This window comes from Suricata suricatta, chromosome 11 (assembly GCF_006229205.1).
Source record: "Suricata suricatta isolate VVHF042 chromosome 11, meerkat_22Aug2017_6uvM2_HiC, whole genome shotgun sequence".
Taxonomy (NCBI): domain Eukaryota; kingdom Metazoa; phylum Chordata; class Mammalia; order Carnivora; family Herpestidae; genus Suricata; species Suricata suricatta.
In genome coordinates this window covers 88,390,499-88,404,224 of record NC_043710.1, presented here as the reverse complement: position 1 = coordinate 88,404,224, position 13,726 = coordinate 88,390,499, and the positions used below count along the sequence as shown (strand labels likewise).

The following is a 13,726-nucleotide window of genomic DNA, read 5'->3' as shown; positions in this document are numbered from 1 at the left end:
ATAGATAAGCTGCTATATAATGATTGCCACTTCAGATAGCTGTGAAATTAGGTGATTAACTAGTTGTTACTTAACCTTCTAATTTCTGTATAAGTCTAATTACATGAAATATAAGTGGGTGTTTTGATTTTTTACTTTGCTTTTCTGTTTGGAGTGTCATTGTAACTACTGTATTTTAAATGATGGAAAATAATTGCATGTTAAAAAAATAAGTTGTGTGATATTCAAAATAAAATAAAATAAAATAAAACAGTGATGATGGATAATACTGTATTATAAACTTCAATGTTGCTAGGAGACTAGATCTTAATTGTTCCCACCACAAAAAAGAAATGATAATAATATGACATAATAAAGGTGTTAGCTAGTGTTTCAGTGGCCGTTATTTTGTAATATATAAATGTATCAAATTGACACGTAGTATACCTTAATTTTATACACTGTTATATATCAATTATATTATAATAAAATTAAACATTTAAAAAAGTATTCTTACAGATCAGTTTGATAATGAAAAACTACCAGGGGCACCTGGGTGGCTCACTCAGTTAAGTATCCGACTTCAGCTCAGGTCATGATTTTGCCTTTCATGAGTTCAAGCCCCATGTCAGACTCTGTGCGTCAGTTCGGAGCTCAGAGCCTGGAGCCTGCTTCAGATTCTATGTCTCCTTCTCTCTCTGCCCCTCCCCAGCTCATGCTGTGTCTCTCAAAAATGAATAAATATTTAAAAAATTAAAAATAAAAACTACCAAACAAAAAAAATAGGCTAAAGACTTTAACAGATCATTTACCCAAAAGAATACTCATATGGTCAATAAGCATCTGAAAAATGTTGCTGATGAGACTGTAAATTGGTACTTTGAAAATATATGGTAAGTATCTTCTCAACCTCATTATTTGGTGCACCCTATGATTTAGCAGCTCTACCCTATGTAGTGACAAGAGTGACTGGTCCACAAAAAGATGTCTAGAAGAATGTTCAGAGGAGGCCAAGAGGGATGACAGACTTAGCATAAACCACACAATCTGGAGTCATAATTATAGCTCTAAACCCTCTGATTCTAAAGAGTTGTCTTTTTCCTCTATGTCACTGTGGGCAGTTGGACAGGCTATTTAGGCTTCCAAATTCCCCAGAAAGTATTTCATTCTTTAATAGAAAGTAGCTCACTGGAGGGCCAATGTATAATTTTTGAGGGGTCACATTTTCATTTCAATTCCCCCATGATAGGCCTCATTGTGACTAAAATGTTTTCGTTTTAAACTTTAAAAACTGTAAAGAACTATTTAATCATTTCATTGCCTGCTACTTTTCAAAAAAGCATTTCATTTAAAATCCTAACCTTCTTGGGGCTCCTGGGTGGCTCAGTCAGTTAAACAGCCGACTTCAGCTCAGGTCATGATCTCACAGTTCTGGGTTCGAGCCCCGTGTCAGGCTCTGTGCTGACAGGTAGCTCAGAGCCTGGAGCCTACTTCAGATTCTGTGTCTTCCTCTCTCTCTGACAGTCCCCCACTCACCCTCTGTGTCTCTCTCTCTAAAAAATAAATAAACGTTAAAAAAATCGTAACCTTTTTGAGCCCTTTAACCATTCTCAAACATGTTAGTCCTAGATCAAATTAGGAAATTGTAATCATTGTTTCTTGTCCCTTTAGAACTCTTGAGGTAGCTGTTTTACTTTCTTTGAAGAATAACCCACATAGAATCAATTTTTTTCAATCAGTGCTAATGTAAGACCCTACCCCCTCGGGTCAAACTGGACCCTAAAATACCAACCATTGTTTCACTCACCTACTCCCATTCTGGTAAATAATTAAAGGTTAAGCAACTGGGCCCTGGAAAGACCCTAAGAATGTAACTCTGATAACAAACATTGTGACCTACTTGTTTTTCAAGATTGTTAAGGAACCCCATCTTTTTTAATAAGACCTGGCCAAAAAAAAAAAAAAGAAAAGAAAAGAAAAGAAAGAAAGAAAGACCTGGCCAAGGCAAAGTCCACAGGTGAAAGTCACCTAGTCACTCCCCTTCCCCATACCCCCACCCCCACCCCGCGGTATCTTACGTGTCTTACTATGATTGGTCATTTTAAAAACTAAGAACTTTAAATAATAGGTTCCCGCCAAAACTAACATCTGTATATTACGATATAATTGCCTACAATGAAATGCTGTAAATTGTAATTGGCTAACTGCATGATGACCCATTTTGCCTCGCCAAAACCCTTAAAAACCCTGAACTCCTGCTCATTGGGGCTCTCTTCGGAGGACTTCCAGCTACTTGGGAGGGGCCGTTGGCGGAACTAAAATAAACCCATTAACCAACTCCATTTGTGTTCGTGGATTCTACTCTCCGTGACTTGCATTGGGGAAAAAAGGTCTAACACTATTTTCTAAATGAAGGGGTTGCCAAAAGGAAAGAGAAGGAGGAAGAAGTGAAGGGGGAAGAGGGGGGAGTGGTTGGAGCAGGTTCATGGCTGCTTTATTGGTAATAACTAAAAACTAGAAACAACCCAACTGTCCCTCAACAGAAAATATAAAATGTGATATATTTATACAGTGTAACACTACACAGAAATATAAAGACTGAACTATTGCTATATGCAACAATGTGGAGGGGCGCCTGGGTGGCTCAGTCAGTTAAGTGTCCGAATTCAGCTCAGCCGACTGCAGCTCAGGTCATCATCTCACAGTTTGTGGGTTTGAGCCCCATGTCGGTCTCTGTGCTGACAGCTCCGAGCCCAGAGCCTGCTTCAGATTCTGTATCTTCCCCCACCTGCTTCTTGCCCACTCTCACTCTGTCTCTCAAAATTAAATAAACATTAAAAATTAAACAAACAAACAAATGAACAAAACCAATATGGATAGCTCCCAAAGACAGAATGGTGAGCAAAAGAAGCCAGGCATAAGAGTACGGTTCATTTCATCTATGCAATTTCACTCATAGGAAGTTTAAAAACAAGACAGAAATACAGTGATAGAATTCAGAAGTGTAGCTACACTTGAGGGTTATGACGCAGGAAGAAACAGAGAAAGCACTACTTCGAGAAAAAAATGTTTTTCTTTGACTAACATTTAAATTTTCAAGAAAATCTTTTCAAGAAGTTGTCCTCTTGATCTGTTTATCTATTTGTGCCATGTTGTTTTAATTACAGAATCTTTGTAGTTGATTTCAACATTTGGAAAGGCTAGTCTTTCATGGTTCTTTGTTTTCAGCATTTTCATGGCATTTCTTGTTCATCGATTCTTTCAATTGATCTTTATAGTCAACTTATAGTCTAAATCCAGGGTAAAAATTGATGGTATGCTTTTATTGATATTTTTTCCACAACAAATACCATATCTTTTATTTTTTACAGTTTTCTTCATATGAATTTCTTCTGCTATATATGAGATATTCCATTTTGCATTCTAAGTAATTGTTGTGTATGTGAGTGCTATTGATAACTGAATGCTAAGTTATGTCCTAGTACTTTATAATAATTTTTCTGTTATTCATAGCAGTTTGTCTATTGCTTCTTTTAGTTTTGTCAGATATACACCCTTTCATTTGCAGAAGAAAATACTTTTGCCCCTTCCTTTCAAATTCTAAGGCCTCTAATTCCTTTCTCTTGTCTGATTACATTGATTAATTTTTTAATATTACATTCACTAGCTGTAGAGGCAGAGAGCATGTATGCACATATGTGAGAAGGGGGAAGAAGAGAGAGAATCTTAAGCAGGCTCCACACCTGCGGGGAGACTGCCAGGGGCTCAGTCTTAAAATCATGAGATCATGACCTGAGCCAAAATCAAGAGTCCGAAGCTTAACCGACTGAGCCACCCGGGTGTCCCTCCTTATTTCTTATTTTAGCATGAAACCATCTAATATTTCCCCCATCAAGTAAACTACTGACCTTCAGACTGAGGTGTGTATCACTTTATATATTAAAGATATTCACCAGTACCAATTCTGAGGGTTTTTTTAAATGTACGAACAGGTGCTGAATTTTGTGAAATGACTTCTTGTTAAGTTTGGGGATGATCAACTGATTTTTCTGTTCTTATAATATTGTATTAATTGATATTTTTAACACTGAACCACTCTCATATCCTTAGGATAAGACTCCTCTGACCATAATTGCATTATCTGGACCCAATTATTCATCTCTTTTTGTCTATGCCCTTTGACCTGCAAGTTTTCAATGTTCTCCCCCTGCAGGTGGGATTACCTGTCCAGTTTCCTAACTCTAGGCATGGCCGAGTAACTTGCTTTGACCATTGGGGTGTTAGCAAACATAATGGAAGCAGAGGTTTAAAATGGGTTTAGGTCTTGCTTTTATGCTTCTGCCATTGTCGTGAATAAGACATGTCTAAGCTAGTGTATTAGTCCTAGGAGAAGATGAACATGCAGAGCAGAGCTGAGTCACCCCAGCCAAGGCCACCCTAAATCAAAAAATTTCCAGTTACCCCCTAGATATATAAATCTAATTCACTGAGATTAGCAAAACTACCCAGCCGAGTACATTGGGATTATCTGAATTCCTCAGACACAGGAAAACAATTGTTTATTATTTTAAGCCATTGAGTTTTGAAATGGTTTGTGACTCCAAAAGGATGAAATATTTCATTCTATATTATTCTTTTATCTGCCATTGAGATCTGTTTGCTAATACTTTGCAAGGATTTTTAAACTGATGTTTACAAGTGAGAGTTTTATAATGCTCTATATTACATAATCTCATTTGGATTTGGAGATTAATATTATTTTGTTTAATAAAGAATATTTCCTTTCCTTATCTATACTCTGAAATAGTTCTTTTTAAAATGTTTATTTATTTATTTTGAGAAAGAGCACATGCAAGCAGGGGAGATGGGCAGAGAGAGAATCCCAAGCAGGCACCATGCCCAGTGCAGAGCCTGACACAGGGCTTGATTCCATGAACCATGAGATCATGACCTGAGCTGAAATCAAGAGTCACAGAGAAACAGGTGCCCTAATACTCTGAAATAGTTTAAGTAGCATTTTAAAATAATTTTAAAATAATTTTTGGAATTCTTCTGTGAAACCATGTAGATCTAGTGCTTTTTTAGGAGGTGAAAAGAACTCTTTTGTAATTTTCTCTCTCTCTTTTTCTTTTTTTACAGGAATCAGTTTTGTAGATTTTCTAATTCTGCTTGGGTCAATTTGGGTAAAAATTCCATTTTCCTAGAAAATTTCTTATTTCAACTAGATGTTTATATTCATTTGCGTAGGATTATACAAATTAGTTTTGAAACTTAAATTTTTTTTTATTTTGTTTAATATTTATTTGTTTTTGAGAGAGATAGACAGAGTGTGAGCAGGGGAGGGGCAGAAAGAGAGGAAGACACAGGCTCTGAAGCAGGCTTCAGGCTCTGAACTGTCAGCACAAAGCCTGATGTGGGGCTTGAACCCACAAATTGAGATCATGACCTGAGCCAAAGTTGGACACTTAAAAACAACTGAGCCACCCAGGTGCCCCATGAAACAAATATTTTGAAAAATATCCTTGGTTTGGATGTTCATTTCTCCTTTGTAATATCTAATGTTTGTATTTGTGCAGTCTTCCTTTTTAAATAACAGGTTAACTTGTGGTTTTCTTATTTAGATACAATTTTTAACTCATTTGTTGTATTTACTTCCTGTTTTCTACCTGTGGCAGATATATCTTAAGGAATGGGATATACCCAATGAGTCACACCCTTGAATAGTCCTCTCCCCTTAAGTGTAGGTAGGACTTGTGACTTGATTCTAACCAATAGAATGTAGCAAAGGTGATGGAATATCATTCATATTATTTATGTTTCATTACAAAAGACTCAAATGTAGCAAATAGGAGAGAGACCTTTCCACTGGCCTTGAAGAACCAGTCATATTGTATATTGACTATGGGGATAGTCATGTTGCAGAGAACTATGAATGGCCTCTTAGAACTGAAATAGGCTCTAAGCAATAGCCAGAAAGAAAACAAGAACCTCAGTTCTATTACTACAAAGAGATGAATTCTTTTTTAAAATATATAATTTATTGTCAAGTTGGCTAAAATACAGTGTATACAATGTGCTCTTGGTTTGGGGGTAGATTCTTGTGATTCATCGTTTACACACAACACCCAGTGCTCAAACCGACAAGTGCCCTCCTCAATGTGCTTCACCAATTTTCCCCTCCCCCATCTCCCATCAACCCTTAGTTTGTTCTCTGTATTTAAGTCTCTTATGGTTTGCCTCCCTCTCTGTTTGAAACTAATTTTTCTCTTTCCCTTCCCCCATGGTCTTCTGTTAGGTTTCTCAAGTTCCATATATGAGTGAGAACATATGATATCTGTCTTTCTCTGACTTATTTTACTTAGCGTAATACCCTCCAGTTCCATCCACATTGTTGCAAATGGCAGAGTTTCATTCTTTCTCATTGCCAAGTAGTATTCCATTGTATATGTAAACCACATCTTTCTTTATCCATTCATCAGTTGATGGACATTTAGGCTGTTTCCATAATTTGGCTATTGTTGAAAGTGCTCCTATAAACATTGAGGTACATGTACTCCTATGAATCAGTATTCTTTGGATGAATTCCTCATAGTGCTATCACTGAGTCATAGGGTAGTTCTATTTTTAATTTTTTTTAAATTTTTTGAGGAACCTCCACAGTTTTCCAGAGTGTCTGCACCAGTTTGCATTCCCACCAACAGTGCAAGAGGATTCCCCCTTCTCAACATCTTCACCAGCATCTCTTGTTTCCTGAGTTGTTAATTTTAGCCACTCTGACTGGTGTGAGGCAGTATCTCATTGTGGTTTTGATTCGTATTTCCTTGATGATGAGTGATATTGAGAATCTTTTCATGTGTCTGTGGCCATCTGGATGTCTTTGGAAAGTGTCTCTTCATGTCTTCTGCCCACTTCTTCACTGGATTGTTTGTTTTATGGGTGTTGGGTTTGGTAAATTTTTTATAGGTTTTGGATACTAACCCTTTATCTGACATCCAATATCTTCTCCCATTCCATCAGTTGCCTTTCAAATTTGTTGATTGTTTCCTTTGCAGTGCAGAAGCTTTTTATCTTGATGAAGTCCCAATAGTTCATTTTTGCTTTATTTCCCTTGACTTTGGAGATGTGTCAAGCAAGAAATTGCTGCAACTGAGGTCAAAGAGGTTGTTGCCTGTTTTCTCCTCTAGGGTTTTGATGGTTTCCTGTCTCACTTAGGTCTTTCATGCATTGTGAATTTATTTTTGTGTATGGTATAAGAAAGTGGTCCAGTTTCATTCTTCTGCCTGTTGCTGTCCAGTTCTCCTAGCACCATTTGCTAAAGAGACTGTCTTCATTCCATTGGATATTCTTTCCTGCTTTATCAGAGGTTAGTTAGCCATACATTTGTGGGTCCAATTCTGGGTTCTCTATTCTATTCCACTGGTCTAGTGTCTGTTTTTGAGCCAATACCAACTGTCTTGATGATTATGGCTTTGTAATAAAGGCTAAAGCCTGGGATTGTGATGCCTCCCACTTTGTTTTTCTTTTTCAACCTTACTTTGGATATTTGCGGTCTTTTCTGGTTCCATACAAATTTTAGAATTGTTCTAGCTTTCAGAAGAATGCAGGTGCAATTTTGATTGAGATTGCATTGAATGCATAGATTGCTTTAGGTAGTATTGACATTTTAACAATATTTGTTCTTCCAATCCATGAACATGGAATGTTTTTCCATTTTTTTCTATCTTCTTCAATTTCTTTCATAAGTTTTTTTAATTTTTTAAATAGTTGTCAAATTGGTTTCCATACAACACCCAGTGATCTTCCCCACAAGTGCCCTCCACCATCACCACCACCTCTTTTCTCCCCTCCCCCTTCCCCTTCAACTCTCAGTTCATTTTCAGCATTCAATAGTCTCTCAAGTTTTGCGTCCCTCTCTCTCCCCAACTCTCTTTTCCTCTTCCCCTCCCCCTGGTCCTCCATTAGGTTTCTCCTGTTTTCCTGTTAGACCTATGAGTGCAAACATATGGTATCTGTCCTTCTCTGCCTGACTTATTTCGCTTAGCATGACACCCTCAAGGTCTTTAGCAGGTGGTGCTGGGAGAACTGGACAGCAACATGCAGAAGAATGAAACTAGACCACTCTTACACCATACACAAAAATTAACTCAAAATGGCTGAAGGACTTGAATATGAGACAGGAAACCATCAAAACCCTCAAGGAGAAAGTAGGAAAAAACCTCCTCTACCTCAACTGCAGCATTTCCTACTCGACACATCCCCAAAGGCAAGGGAAATGAAAGCAAAACTGAACTCTTGGGACTTCATCAAGATCATAAGTTTTCTATAGTTTTTAGCATACAGATCTTTTACATCTTTGACTAGATTTATTCCTATGTATTTTATGGTTCTTTGTGCAATTGTAAATGGGATTGATTTCTTGATTTCTCTGTTGCCTCATTATTGGTGTATAGAAATGCAACCAATTTCTGTACATTTATTTTGTATCTGCAACTTTGCTGAATTCATGGATCAGTTCTAGCAGCTTTTTGGTGGAGTCTTTCAGGTTTCCATGTAGAGTATCATGTCGTCTGCAAGAAGTGAAAGTTTGCCTTCTTTGCCAATTTGGATGCTTTTATTTAGTTTTGTTGTCTGATTGCTGAGGCTAGAACTTCTAACACTGTGTTAAACAATAGTGGTGAGAGTGGACATCCCTGTTGTGTTCCTGATCTCAAGAGGAACGCTCTCAGTTTCTCCCCATTGAGGATGATATTAGCTGTGGGCTTTTCATATACGGCTTTTATGATGTTAAGGTATGTTCCTTCTATCCCAACATTCTTGAGGGTTTTTATTAAGGATGATGTCTTTTGTCACATGCTTTTTCTGCATCTATTGGCAGGATCATATGGTTCTTATCCCTTCTTCTATTAATGTGATGTATTACATTGATTCATTTGTGAATATTGAACCAGCTCTGCAGCCTAGACACCCTACAAAGAGATGAATTTTAACAATAGGCCAAGAGAGTTTAAAAGTGGGTTCCTCCTAAATTAAGTCTTCAAATGAGACCATGGTCTAGTCTATCTTTTGACTGCAGCCTTGTGAGATTCTGAGTTGAGGACCCAGCTAAGCTATGTCTGGACTTCTGACCTATAGAAACTGTGAGATAATGTGTGTGGTTAAGCCACTAAGTCTATGGTACACAGCACAGAAGGTAACACAGCCATATGAAACAAATGCACTACCTGTTAGATTTCTGTTTTTACTTATTGTTAGTTCTTTCTCTTTTCTGCTTACTCTGTTCTTGGTTTGCTATTTAGTTGAATGTTTAATTAATGTCTTACTTTAAAACTTTTGTGTTTAATGCTACGAATTTTCCTCTGATAAATGCTATTGCTGTATTCCATAGTTTTTGATATATCATGTTTTCCATGTTTTCTGTTAAGAAATTCTGCATTTGTGTGTGTGTGTGTGTGTGTGTGTGTGTGTCTGTCTGTCTGTCTGTCTTGGATTTTCCTTTCAACATAAGAGTTGCTTAATAACATTTTTTAAAATTTTTTAAAAATATTTATTTCTTTTTGAGAGACAGAAAGAAGCTGGAGAAGGAGTAATGTGAGGGAGACACAGGATCTGAAGCAGGCTCTGCATTGACAGCAGAGAGCCTGATGCGGGGCTTGAACTCACGAACTGTGAGATCATGACCTGGGCGGAAGTCAGGCACTTAACCGACTGAGCCACCCAGGCGCCCCAATAACATGTTTCTATATTTCCAGGTGGTGACACATTTTTGGTTGTGTTTTCAGCTTCCACTTTATTGCATGTGGTAAGTGAATATATTCACTTACCTTATATTATTTCTATTTCTTGAAATTTGAATATTTATTTCATTTTATTAAAAAAAATTTTTTTAATCATTTGTCAAGTTGGCTTCCATATAACACCCAGTGCTCATCCCGACAGGTGCTCTCCTCCATGCCCATCACCCATTTTCCCCTCTCCCCATCCCCATCAACCCTCAATTTGTTCTCAGTATTTAAGTCTCTTATGTTTTGCCTCCCTCCCTCTCCTTATTTTTCCCCTTCTCCTTCCCCATGGTCCTCTGTTAAGTTTCTCCTGTTCCACATATGAGTGAAAACATATGGATCTGTCCTTCTCTGCCTAACTTATTTCACTTAGCATAACACCCTCAAGTTCCATCCATGTTGCTACAAATGGCCAGATTTCATTCTTCTCATTGCTATGTAGGATTCCATTGTATAAATAAACCATATCTTCTTGATCCATTCGTCAGTTGATGGACATTTAGGCTGTTTCCATTATTTGGCTATTGTTGAAAGTGCTGCTATGAACAGTGGGGTACATGTGCCCCTATGCATCAGCACTCCTGTATCCCTTGGGTAAATTCCTAGCTGTGCTATTGCTGGGTCATAGGTCATGTTACTTTTTTGAAGAACCTCCACACTGTTTTCCAGAGTGGCTGCACCAGTTTACATGCCCATCAACAGTGTAGGAGGGTGCCTGTTTCTCCACATCCTCACCAGCATCTATAGTCTCCTGATTTGTTCATTTTAGCCACTCTCCTGTTGGCCATCTGGATGTCCTCTTTGGAGAAGTGTCTGTTCATGTCTTCTGCCAATTTCTTCACTGGATTATTTGTTTTTTGGGTGTGGAGTTTGGTGAGTTCCTTATAGATTTTGGATACTAGCCCTTTGGGATTTGAGTATTTCTTTGAAGACTTGCAAAGATTTCCCAAATTTAGATCTGAAAGAACTCATCAGACTTCATAGAACATACTTATTCTCTAAGAACATACTTAGAAAACATACTAAATACAGATTTTGTTAAAGACAAAGGATACAGTGCAGCAAAGAAGGAAAAGGCAGATAAACTTCGGGGAAATCTGGGAGATATTCCATGCACAAGCTCCCAGGACTTCTCATTTACATACAGGTCGCTCTCTGCCACTGGATTAAACAATCACAATTTATGTGAGGAATCTCAGCTTCAGGAGTATTTTAAACACAAGTTCTTAATGAGAGTGCATGTAGTTGGTAGGATGGGGTGTGGTTATAATGTCTCCCTAACCATGTGATCAAGCCATGCTGGAAAACAGTTTATTTATATCAGCAAATAAAATGACACAGGGAGTCACCAGGGGAATTTCAGACTTTAAAGAGCGCATCATAAATGTGTTTTTATCCTGCCCCAAAGTCCAAGCATATCTCCTGAGAAAAATATAGCCTTTTACAGTTCAGATGTAAATCTACTCTGTCCTCCAAAGGGCTAATATATGTGACCAATCTTTGTGAATGTTCCATGTGCACTTGAAAAGCCAGGTTCTCTATTATCTGAGTTCAGGATTAGATATAGGCTTATAAGATCTACCTTAATAATCATATTGTATTTTATCTCCTTGCTAATTATTTATCCAGAAGATCTGGTGAGTAATGTGCAGTTTTTCCTCATCATCTCCTATAATTTCTATAGGAGAGTTATTAGCAAAAGTCATTGCTGTGTTATTGGCTGCCTCAATTTTAATAATTTATATCTTTATTGTAGATTAGTGCCTTCAATTCCATGAAGTATATATTATCTCTTTTGATGATTTGGAGCCTAAAATATAGGTTCATGGTCCATATTATTTTTAATATACATTTTCCCATGCATTTATATTTGCACATTTTGAATTGCTTTGATTTGGCCACATTTCTGAAACATCATAGAACTGGATTTTGCTCTGTTTCCCAAACTAAAATCTTTTTTTATTAATTTGGCTGATATGTTTAGTCAGTGCAGTCATATTGTATTATGATGTGTGTGTGTGTGTGTGTGTGTGTGTGTATCTTTTCTATTTTATGGTCTATTTCCATTTATACTATTTCTTTTTCTTTCCTTTTTTTTTTTTAAAGTTTATTTATTTATTTATTTATTTACATAATCTCTACACCCACCATGGGTTTGAACTCACACTCCAAGATCAAGAGGCCCATGCTCTTCTGGCTAATCCAGCCATATGTCCCCATACTATCTCTTTTTCTAGTTTTGGGGGAGAGTATTATTTAAGAAGATGTGTATTCATATATGGTTTAAAAATCATAACCATATGTTTATCTTGATTTGCTTTGTTCCTCTTAAGTCATCTTATCTACCTCTTTTCCAAATTTCAGTGTAGTATCCATATTTATGTTGCCATTATTACACAAGTCAGCATGATTGCAGCAAAATGTTTCTCTCACTAAGTCATGGAATTCTTGGACCATTCCCTCTTCACAAGGACTACAAGACAATTTTGAATAACGATACAGATGTCTCCCTAAAGAGAGAAGAAAGGCAAATGTGATCACCTTGCTTAGTTGCTCCGTCTTCCTAGAAATGGCATCTCTCCAGAACCTCATTGACTTTCTGTAGATGGCAATGAGCCCCAACTGTACAGCACCTCATCTAGGTCTCTCTAGACAGGACCAGGCAAAAGACTCTGCCTCCAGCCCAGGTCGGTGTATGAAGAATTCCATTTTCCCAGCCTCTCTCATGGGCCCTGTTCCCTCCACACCTTGCCTCAGGTAAGGTGGGCACCATTGGTAATGTCTTGTGTCTCTCTCTAATCCTCACTTACCTGTAATGCGATCACTATAGTAATAGTGATCTGTGGTACAAGTCCTGTTATATGCCATTAGATTGAACTTCCAGCACCTTTTCAAGTGGGTGAGGCATTTGTATCCATCAAAGTGATCACAGTGATAGCAAACCCGAATCCCTAAAGAGAAAAAAGATTTAAAGCAGAGCTGTAGGAAAAGTCATTCTGCTTAGAAGCCTACTTCTCCTGTCAACATTTACACTGGTGATGTACAGATGTCAAAGAAGGCAGTTAACACCCTTCTCAACTTCTGCCAGGGGTCCTTACTCCCCTGAGTGAGTAACAGCTATGATCTCAAGGATTCAAGACTCCTCCCCATTTCACCCAAGGCTGGGGGCAGAAAGAAGACATTAGTGCAGTGAGTGAAGGCAGTGGAACATAGTCAGGAAGGGTAGACCATTTGTGAAAAAATCAGGAATGTCCCCTCTCATTGTGGCATTGTAGATCCAAAAACTGCAAACCAACTACACCATACTTTTTGAGGTCAGGACTCTGTCTCCTATGAAGAGAAGAAAAATTCCCCGTCAGTCATTTTACAGCACCCAAAAGTCAAGTTTAGAGACCACCTCTGTGTCCTCCCCATATAGCCTCTAACCATCTATCACGCCTCCCTCACGAGACTTTACCTTCATCCATGAAGAGCACTGTGAATATGCCCAGCAGAAGCAACTGGAACCTCCTGGGGCACATTCTTGAGATGGTCCCAGTGAGACATCCCAGCTTTATTTATTCCCATCACTTGCCCTCAGGCACCCCACTAGATCACATAAATTTCAGATCAAGACACCTGAATCCTTTCTACAACGTTCCCAGGAGAGGGTACATCCTGTCTGCATTTGCATTCCTCCAGATACTTAGAACTCAGCCCACCCAGACAGCCCATTTCATTTTATTAGATCTAGCATAAGGGGCTATTAACGTGGTGTTGAATCTCTCTCCCTAGTACCTCTTCACTTTGCTTGTAGTTCTATTTGTTAGTCTACACAGAGCATGTGTAACCCCACATCCACAGGACAACCGTTCACATGTAACAAGTCTGGGGTCACTGAGCATTGTGAGGGAGTGTCTCAGTCCCTTTCAGGTACCATAACCATCCAGGACACTTGCCTCAGCATGACCTCCAGCGGTACTACATCC

At 38.2% G+C, this 13,726-nt stretch overlaps 1 protein-coding gene across 3 annotated transcripts in view; it reads right to left on the bottom strand.

Annotated features, from left to right (window-relative positions):
• PATE2 (prostate and testis expressed 2) overlaps window positions 1-13,726 on the bottom strand; it is a 57,741-nt gene that overhangs the window by 33,020 nt on the left and 10,995 nt on the right. The window contains exons 1-3 of one of the 3 annotated variants that reach the window (XM_029915290.1): window positions 13,216-13,268; window positions 13,065-13,088; window positions 12,569-12,709 (exon numbers count right to left, since the gene is read on the bottom strand). In XM_029915290.1, coding sequence (XP_029771150.1) covers window positions 12,569-12,709; window positions 13,065-13,088; window positions 13,216-13,225 — 175 coding nt within the window. In that variant the 5' untranslated portion in view covers window positions 13,226-13,268. Of the gene's footprint in view, window positions 1-12,035; window positions 12,269-12,568; window positions 12,710-13,064; window positions 13,089-13,215; window positions 13,269-13,726 lie in introns of those variants that run through there. The other 2 variants (XM_029915291.1, XM_029915287.1) reach the window with 2 other exon arrangements.